Source organism: Leuciscus leuciscus (assembly GCF_965113295.1).
Source record: "Leuciscus leuciscus genome assembly, chromosome: 2".
Lineage (NCBI taxonomy): Eukaryota > Metazoa > Chordata > Actinopteri > Cypriniformes > Leuciscidae > Leuciscus > Leuciscus leuciscus.
The window spans coordinates 2,770,552-2,781,017 of NC_138726.1; the positions used below are offsets into that span (position 1 = coordinate 2,770,552).

The 10,466-nt window shown below is 37.7% G+C and overlaps 1 protein-coding gene across 1 annotated transcript in view; it reads right to left on the reverse strand.

The window, feature by feature from the left end:
- The window catches only part of piezo1 (piezo type mechanosensitive ion channel component 1 (Er blood group)), a 139,274-nt gene extending 128,826 nt beyond the window's left edge, over nucleotides 1–10,448 (reverse strand). Inside the window, exon 1 of the mRNA XM_082160880.1 lies at nucleotides 9,839–10,448. Coding sequence (XP_082017006.1) covers nucleotides 9,839–9,902 — 64 coding nt within the window. The 5' untranslated portion in view covers nucleotides 9,903–10,448. The remainder of the gene's footprint in view (nucleotides 1–9,838) is intronic.
- Between the last annotated feature and the right edge of the window lie 18 nt (nucleotides 10,449–10,466).

Consider the following 10,466-nt stretch of genomic DNA (forward strand, 5'->3'; position numbering starts at 1 on the left):
AATTTGGCAGAAAATGCAAACTATACTTAAGGATCCAAAATATATCATTCATTTTCTTTATGCTTTTTTTTTGTATTTCACATGAAGTTTTCACATGAAGACTAAATCACACCCATCACAGTCCATCAGATCAGTTCTTCTATCTAGGCAACTGTACATGCAAAAATACACAAACACAACATGTTATGACAAGAATATCTATTATGCAAAGTCACATTGCACAATCACTTACAGGTATTTCCCTAGGTATACAAAGTAAGAGCATTTTCTGTGGTCTGGTCACAGGCAGCACTTTAATTGGAGAATAGGGAACTGTTTAATGCCTTTCCCTGAAGCTATATGAATATTCTATGAATTGTTAAAGAGGATGAACCACAAATCTGCAGAGCTCTGTAATTTAGAAAGTTTGCCAGCGTAGATAAACTGAGAGAGATGAGCAGCACTGACATGTTTGATGCGTCTACGGTTTTAGTATTGTTTTTTTGTGAGCTAAAAAGTGAGCTAAATTAGTGCTCTTATTAAGTGTAACCCTTCTGGTTCCTAGTGTGCCTCTCTTAAGGCCAGGGAATGAGGTTTACTCGCAAAGCTCTTACTAGCTGACCTCCGTTACATAAGCGTATCACAGAGAACAAGAAAACATATCAGCAACCGTATCGGTATCGGCCGTTATATGTTCATTTTTAATGTTATCGTTATCGGCCCGATAAGAAAATTTGGCCGATGTATTAAAGCTGATAAATAGTGGATTGTTTCCTTCTTCTGAGACGCTTCAGATGCAAGTTTTATCAAGTTTTATGTATTACTTTAACAGTTAAGCTAATCAAAAGCAAAATAAAAATATGAGTGTGTGTGTATATTACATGATACAAATGTTGTATTTTTGAGCAATTTTAAAGTTTTACTTCATTTTCTTCCTGGAATCCATCTTGAAATCCTACACCCTGTTGGGATCAGGATAATCCTGTTTTTTTGGATCAAAGTTATCCAAATCCTACTGACAAGTTTTGAACAACACAAACTGAAGTTAGATCCAGATAAAAACTAGGTTTGGATTCCGTGATCTAATCTGATTTCAGATTCCTTCTTTCCCTGTTGAACAACCCATTTTCAAGATTTGATCCAATCCGATAACCAAAATCCGATCAGCTTACCTTTGAACAACTGGCCCGAGAAGATTATAACTGTGTGCTTGAGACACTGATTTTGATGGTGAGACTTTTGTTTATTGTAATCAGGTTCTCAAAAATTCTATAAAAATTTGGATTTACATTTATCGGCCATTATATCGGTTATCGGCTTTCAAATAAAGAATTATCGGTATCGGTGCATCCCTAGCCGCATTTTCATAATGGAAACACGTACATTTCGCAAAAACTCCCATTTATCGCAAAAAAAAGTTTTCCCGCTCGCACGAGGAGGTTTTTCAGGCAATTCGAAAAAGAAATATTTCGCAAAACTGCAATGGAAACAGTTTTTGCGCATTTACAGGTCACCTGACGTAGATGACGCGGTGTGTTTGGACAGAATACGAGACAGAGCTCTTTATTTAATTCATAAAAGACAAAAGAATTACAGGAATACTGGATTCTAAACCTCAAATAAATGCCACAATCAATACCTCGGAGATGTTGAAGCTCTGAACGTCACAGATGTCGCAAATTCGCGTCACGGATAGATGTGAATGGTTTTGACGCGAACTATTCGCTTTTTCGTTTCGCTTTTTCGTTACGCATCCGGTGTGAAAGGGCCTTTAGTCGCATAACTTCGGTTAATGGAAACGCCGTCATTTCGCAATAGTTTTTTGTCGACATTTAGAAGAAAGAAGAAAAGAAAAAACGCAAAAGTTTTGCGCAAATCTGTAATGGAAACGCGCCTCCTATCTATATGTTAACTTTATTCATGGACTGGGTATGTGTGGTCTACTATTTTAAAATTTACAACTGAAAGCCACAATTGACACCTACTATTGCTCTGTACAACAGAGTCCAGTCAGAATAAGATGAATGTACAAATATTGTCAGTGGATTTTCTTTAAAGCCCCAGCTTTCAGAGTTCAGATCAATTAAAGAAAGAGTCATGGAGGATGTTTATTAGTATTCTTGATATAAACTGTGAATTTTGCCTACCATTTGGATTGCAAGCATTATGTGCACTGTTAATGAAGAAAAGTGATTAAGCTTGCCAGAAAATATTACTCATTTAGCTGATTTATGAGTACTTTTCCCTTGAGTGGGTATTCCCGTAAAATGCACAGTGTCAATTACACCTAATGTGCATCTTTTGCTCATTCATTTGTTGCAGAAGCGCTAAAAAGCTTCCTGTGTTTGTCGAAAAAAAAAACAGAAAAGAAAAGGCCAACACGTTCATCTCATTCAGACCAAAATAACTTCACAACATAAGTCTGAGTAGGAACTTTCCCGGAGAACTTCGAAAGCATTTGCTGTAAACCGGAACAGAAGGAACACACTCTTTATGGCAGTGTGGATGTGTATGACCGCTTTCTATACACAGTGATTAAAGTCATCATATGAAAGATTACAGTTCTTCATGTATCTAAAGCATAAGCTGAGTCCCAATTCAGGCTTCGTCCTTCGAAGGCCGTCACAGCGGCACAACAAAAGGGGTTCGTACAGACTCTGTCAAATCAAATTACGGGACTTTTCAAGCCCTACTTTTTTGGTTTTCAAGGACTACAATCAGAGATCTCACTCATCAAACATAATATCTTTATTATCTTTCAAATTCAAATAAATAAATAAAAAGTAAATAAACAAAATAAACCAATAAAACAAAATGGTACAAGTAAAGTGCGGCAGATGCAATGACTGCGGTAACTTTAACCATTGAAAGGATACGATGACAAAGATATCGCTTATTCCTTATTCAAACTGATATTTTATGAATATATGATTGAGCTGAAGAATTAAAGCTGTATCATATACTAGGATATTTATAAGCAATATCACACTCAAAAAACCAGGAGAAATGCCTCTATATCAGACGGACTGCAGCGTTAATATTGTGTAAAAAAGATAGTTTTTTTTGGCCATGTCGTGCATTCCTAATCTCTAATAATTTTCCCTTTCCTAAAGTCCACCTGGACTAAAATTTGAATTGAATTGTGGTTGTTGTTCTCGCTTTCAGATCTGACAGCACAACTGCAGCGATCCCTTAGGAATAGTGGGAACAAAAGGTCCAAAGTGAGCCATCTTTGGGTGATGCACAGTTTCCAGCCTCAGGCAAACTTCAGGCACGCCAGTTTCATTGAGGCTTATAGTATGGTGACAGCATGCGGTGGTATCTCGAGCTGCTAACACACCCAAGGTCGTGTGGTTGCCCTACTTTTTGCAGTCTAAGAAAATGCAAAGAAAATCCATCCCAGCATGCAATAGCTGTCATTTCACCGTCTCTGTTAACTATAGACCCGATATACTCCGGCTATGAGTAACACACTTCTACACTGTAAAAACGTATTGTTGGTTTAACTTAAATCAAGTTGCCTTAAAAATTTGAGTTCATTGAAATTAAACAATTGAGTTAATGCAGTGAAGGAGATTGTATGGAGTCAATATAGGGCCATATATATCTGCAAAATAAAACAATGTTTTGCAAACAAAAAATATGTTTTGCAAAAAAAAAAAATGTTTTGCAAATAAAAATAAGAGTATTGAGAATTTTTTTAGCTTTTTTGCAAGTAAAAAAAAAATTATTGCAAAAGAAAAGTTAACCACTGAGAGAAAAAATAAAGTTTAGCAAAGTAAAACTTCAGCAGCATTGACTTTGCAACACATATTTCCCTTTGCGCCGCTCCTTTAAATCCGCGTTTCAGTCATCCGTGCCTCTGCGACGCAAGCTTTCCTTTGCGCTTCATTTTTCTTTGCGCCTCGCTTTGTGTCCCTGATTTGACGTGGGGGGAGGGGTCAAGAGGTTGGGGTGTGTACAAGGGACGAAGGCGCGTCCCTCTCGTAACGTCATCAGCGCGAGCCCCAGACCGACTGGATCGATCGAAATGGCGGAGCATGCTGTGCTGCGTTCCAGTCCACTTTTAGACACGCACTTGCGAACTTCCCTAAGCACTTCCCCTCGGGGGAATCCCTGCCGCCATTTTGAAGTGCGTTCCACTTCGTGAAGTGGACGAGGGAAGTTTATATGGACAGACCCTCGTTCCCTCGATTTTAACCGAGGGAGCGAGTCTGCTTCAATGTACACTTCAGGCACCTATATGTCCCACAATGCAGTACGATTGTGACGTCACCACATATCTCATCTAATCACCACCACAACAGACAACTCTATGATATATTAATAATATATATTTTTTATTTAAAACAACCCAAACACACCTATAAACATTTGGATGCTGCATTAAACAAATTCTTAAAGGGAAACAAAATGTAAATAATAAATCAACTCCACAGCTGATTCCAAGTGATCAAGGGCTTAGGACGTTCCAATTCAGCCCATTGCAGTTTCCGCCAGTAGTGAGCACTCGCAATGACGTACATCCGAGTGAACGAGACGGAGGGAAGTTAGCGAGTGAAGGGCATGACAATTTTGGACTGGAACGCAGCCCGGGTGATGGATCACAGGTATGTATTATTGACAATAATAGTCTGGGGCTCGCGCTGATGACGTTACGAGAGGGACGCGCCTTCGTCCCTTGTACACACCCCAACCTCTTGACCCCTCCCCCCCACGTCAAATCAGGGACACAAAGCGAGGCGCAAAGAAAAATGAAGCGCAAAGGAAAGCTTGCGCCGCAGAGGCACGGATGACTGAAACGCGGATTTAAAGGAGCGGCGCAAAGGGAAATATGTGTTGCAAAGTCAATGCTGCTGAAGTTTTACTTTGCTAAACTTTATTTTTTCTCTCAGTGGTTAACTTTTCTTTTGCAATAATTTTTTTTTTACTTGCAAAAAAGCAAAAAAAATTCTCAATACTCTTATTTTTATTTGCAAAAAATTTTTTTTTTTGCAAAACATTTTTTTTGTTTGCAAAACATTGTTTTATTTTGCAGATATATATGGCCCTATATTGACTCCATAAGATTGGTTTAATCAATAGAAACTCAAAATATTAAGTTATCTGAACCAGATAAAAAGTTTTGATTACAAATAATGAAATTCAATTTTTACAGTGTAGACAAAATAAACTTCAATTTGGTTACATGTCGTTTTTTGACAAAATAACTTGCGAGATGTGTGATATTCCATCATGTTAGCAAAGCCAACAGAGATTACAAGGTGTTTGGTTTCATTTCTTTGACGTGTTGTATGCAATGTGTAGCGCACTTATAGTCAAACTGATTCATTGTAGTTTTGATATCCCATCACGTTACCAATGTCAATAATAGATTCATGACATGGTCAATCTGTAGCCACGATTTAGCTAATAAAACGGTTATTAGACGCCTTTTGAATGCTGGGATTCTAGCTGGTTCTTACTAGGGGTGAAATAATATAAAAGATGATTGTTTACATGCAGGTGAGAACAGTTTCCTCATGAGAGAAGCTCAACAAATCTGATTGACCACATGCGTGAGTCTGAGGAGAACCCGAGACATAAGAAACCACATGTTCAAACCATATATCCTGTCAGCAAACTAGATCTTTACCTGCTTTTAACACGTTCAGTTCATGAAACACCAGGAATTCAGCCTATAACATTCAACAGGTTTGTTGCTTTTACAGTCAAGGGAGAAATGTTAAATATAGAAACCAAATCTGGCAGAGGCTTTTCACACCATACGCTCAGTCCTGTGCTGTAATGTTAATGTCAGGGTTTCACACTTAACTCTGGCTTATGAAGCCCACAGTGCTAACAACAACATATGCTACTATTAAAGGCTAATGTGGCAAATTATTTAGCAAGACATCCAATTCTAACGTAAACAATGCTTGCCTAATTAAATATACATGCACATGCCGTTCAGTAGAGATGCACTGATATGAACATTTTGGCCGATACCGATACCGATAATTCTTTATATTTGAAAGCCGATAACCGATATATTGGCCGATAAATCTAAATCCAAATTTTTCGATAATTTTTGAGAGCCTAATTACAAAAGCAAAAGTCTCACCATTAAAATCCATGTTTCAAGCACACAATTCTAATGTTCTCATGATAATTTATGTAGCCGATATGATTTGCGCTGCACATGTTGCACTTTTACTGTATTTTCTAGGGCTGTACTGTCCCAGTCGATTAGTCGATTAATTGGTCGATACGTTCTGGTTCGACCAAAATTCTGATTGGTCGATTTTTGGCCGCGTTCATTTCATCAGTTTTGCCGCGTTTGTTTCATCAGTTTTGCCGCGCTGAGGCGCGCTCATTTCATCAGGTGGAAAGCACTAACTGCTAATGGGGGTGTTTTCAGAGTACCCTTGTTTCACTGTAACAGTCTGTCTTCAGAACACCCCCCTTGTTTTCACCTTTTTTGGATTGGCCCAACCCAAGAGAGAGAGAAGGTTTGATGCTGAATAATATTTATTTAATTGTGAGAGCGTTTAATAGTCAGTCCTCTTCTAACATGTCAACAACAAAGAAATCGACAGTGTGGCAGCATTTTGTTAAAATGTGGATGCTGCACACTGGAGGTGGTTGAGGAGAGATTCCCTGATATGATTGTAAAGCGCTTTGGGTGTACAGTAGTACATATGAGAGCGCTATATAAATGCCTCATTCATTCATTCATTCATTCAAAATTGATAACAGGAAAAAGGTCGAATGCAAAGTTTGCAAGCAACAGTTTTCCACAGCTCGACGACAAACATGACATATCATTATCATCTAAAAGTGATAAGCTCACTTGTCTGCGTTAGCTTGCCGTGTCTGTTTTGAGTAGGCTATATGAACATATCAGAATTAGCATATTTCAATGTTTTAGAGTGATAACCTAACTTTTTTATTTTTTATTTGGAGCCTAATGCGCAATTGCGCTGTGCTGTTGGTTGTGTTAGTTTTGAGCCTAGGATGCTTTATTTTTCAGTTATGCACTTTATTTCGTTTCTGCTCTTGATCTGGTTTGTTTAATAAATATTCTTTTTTATTAAAGTGGACGTGCCTTTTGTGTTTATTAAGAGTAAAAGCTTTAAGTTAATAGTCTATTCGTGTCTCAGCTGTGAAGCTGAGCTCATGTTCAGCCTCGCTCGGTGCGAGGACATGCACGGGGAAATGATAGTGTCTGACAGTTATAACTTATTATTATAACATATGACAAAAATAATTGTCTAAATTATGTTGCATATTCCTCAACAGTTCTTGTGATGATATCACTAGTTGACAACATAGTACTGTTTTCGGAAAGCATAAGCTATGATATTGCGCAGGTGCACGTGATGCAACGCTGTCATAGCCGACAGACTCGAGTGTCAGACTCATTTCAGTGCAAAATAATTAGGTCAAAAACTATTTAATATACTGCAAATAGCCTACTAGTTTTTTATATTTATTTAGAATTCATTTAGGCAGACAACAAGGCTACCAAGTACTGCGCACAGTGCGCATCTAATTAATTTAACTTTTTTTTTTTTTTACCGTCATTTTTAGTCGATTTTAGTCGATTTTTAGTCGAAAATTTCAGGACTTCAGTCGACCAAGATTTTCTTTGGTTGAGTACAGCCCTAGTATTTTCCTTTTTTGAAGTGATTCCAATCATATTTCAAGCAACTCAAAACCATCATGTTGAACAGTGCACATCTGAAGTGTCTCAGAAGAAGGAAACAATCCACTATTTATCAGCTTTAATACATCGGTCAAATTTTCTAATCGGGCCGATAACGATAATATTAAAAATGAACACATATCGGCCGATACCGATATTATGGTGGCCGATATATTGTGCATTGCTACCGTTTAGTTTTAGCATCCCAGTAAAATAATCATAAAAAAGACATTCACAACCCATTTTTCTTCCTTTAGTTGCTTTTCCAAAAGTAAAACTGAAGAGTAGGATTTGGTTTATCCATTGGGAATTGATCAAGATTTGCCAAAAACATTGTGAGCCTAAAAACTGGAATACACTACAAGACTTTCATCCTGATTTAATCCAAGATGCTAAAAGTCAGAACCAGTTCGCAGATTTTTGGGCCGTTGGGCAAAAAAAAAAAAAAAAAAAAAAACACAAACACTGATTTTTTTAGCTTCAGAATATGATCCTTCCAGTCAGAGGTGATCAAACATGTATGATATTTCCAGCCGATTTCATAACACATGTTGTTTTCATAGTGGAGCCAATGTTCAGATTCATACGAGCGAAGTCAGATATAGGGCCGACATGAAACCAATGGACAAGACCCATAACTCAAGTCCACAATGAGTCAGTAAAACAGGTTACATGCCATTTAATGTTATGAACGTTGTAAATCAGGAACTGAGAATGTTAACCAAAGGTTTTACACATGCCCAATGTGAGACGACGGGATTAATTAGCAACCCAGTAAGAACTATGACCCTAAGGTTAACAATTTCAAGCGTGGAAAGCTCATAATTGAACTCCCGGTGGGAGCTGACGGTTAAAAACAACACAAGCATGAAAGTATTTGAGCTCTGTAAATGATGCAGAGAAAGAACTGTGAGAGAAAACAGGTTTGAGAAGAAGGGAAACAGCTGTGAGCTGCAGGAATGCATGATCATCCTGAAATAAGCTTAGTTTAAGTCCAGGCCCGGAGGAAATGTGCCGTTCGGGCGTGTCTGTTAAACAAGCACCTGAGGGAAGGTGAGGGAATCTTTCAAGCAATGAAGTGAAACTCCTGTGATTCCAGAGTTGACATGTGTGTCACATACACACAAAAACTGATGCACCACTTATTTCCATCAAAGATGTGCATCAATGTTTTGTTCAAGATCTTGTACTGTCAATGCATGAGTCCAGCACTCTCCTCCAGAACATCCCAAAGACTCTCAATGAATGTAAGGAGCAGATTCATGTGTGGAAATGACTCTTCATGCTCCTCACAACCATTCTTTCTAAATCTGAGCTTGACGAATCTTGAGATTATCATCCTGGAATATGGCCATGATGTTCTTCATACATGGTTGTTTAAGAAATGAAAAGCTATACACACGCCATCAATCAGGGCTAGAAGAACTGCTGCCAAACATATAGAAACATAATAATCACTGCAATAATGATCCAATCATAAACTCTTAAGCATTTGCCTATTTAAATCCAAACTGCGACTTTTTTAATGGACAGTATCCATGTATGTATACATGTGTATGTGTGTATGACAACGTATGTTTTTACATTAACTCATCAAAATAAGTTAGGCAATTTTCAACTTTTTTATAAGTTATACAAGATTTAACAAATTTTTTTAAGTCTGTTTAATGTAATTTAATTTAAAATGACTTACAAGTCCAAGTTGACTTAAAAATGTAAGGCAGCAACTTGTTACAGTGTGTACACACACACACACACACACACACACACAGGCTATACAAACCATGCTAGATTTGATTAATCACGATTAATCAATTTGACAGCACATTTTAGTTTTTTCGTTTTTTTAAACATAAAAGTATGATTTAATATTATATTTAAGTGTTTTCAAAGTGTAAGGAATGGTTCAAAAGTTTCATGGATACACCACGTGATATTTCTGGAGCCACTGAATCATGTTGTTCGCTTGTTTACAGTTTTAAAAGTATAAGAAACCAACATGGAAACGCATGTTTAAGGAACTTGGCATTGGAGTTTTAAAACAGATTCCTACTTTTCCCTCTTGTTTGTTGACGCTCAATACTTACAGCAATAGTTGGAAGGCAAATGTCATTAGGTGTTTAATAAAAAACAAGACTTGTTTGACTGTGTATATCCATGTTTATGTCTTACCTGCCAGTAGAAAGATGGGCAGCAAACAGCAGTAGATCAATCCACACAACACCTGAAGCTCCATGAGAAACACTTCCACTCACATTCCTCCCAATACACAAATCCACATCTCCCAGAAGCGGGGAAAACAAAACTACATGGCGAAAATAAAGCCTCTCGATATTCTACACCAATTCAATAACATTAAAACGTCGCGTCTGATCGATTAAACGACTAGAACTGAAGACCATCGGAAACATTAAAACATCACTAACTCCCAACGTTGACTGTAAAGCGTTCGTGAACACTCAAATGAACGAATAATGTGTAAACACGGCTGTTTTTGGATAGAAAACTTTAAAAAAGGCGTCTTTATAAGAGTCGATTATTCATTGTACATCTTCATGGAAAATGTGATTCACCGCCTCGGCGTTTGTTAAACTTTCTTCAGTCTTTCTTCCGTTCTGGAACGAATCAGCTCCGACTGCACCAGAATAAGTCCACAAACTTGTAATACAGTGTCATAAAACTCATAAGGAGAGTTTAGTTTAGTCCGAGATGCGTCCCAACAGTTAGTTGAGAGAAACTCCCACTCTGACGATAGATAGGCTATAACTTGTGCCAGAGGAGTCACGTCACTTTCAGCTGA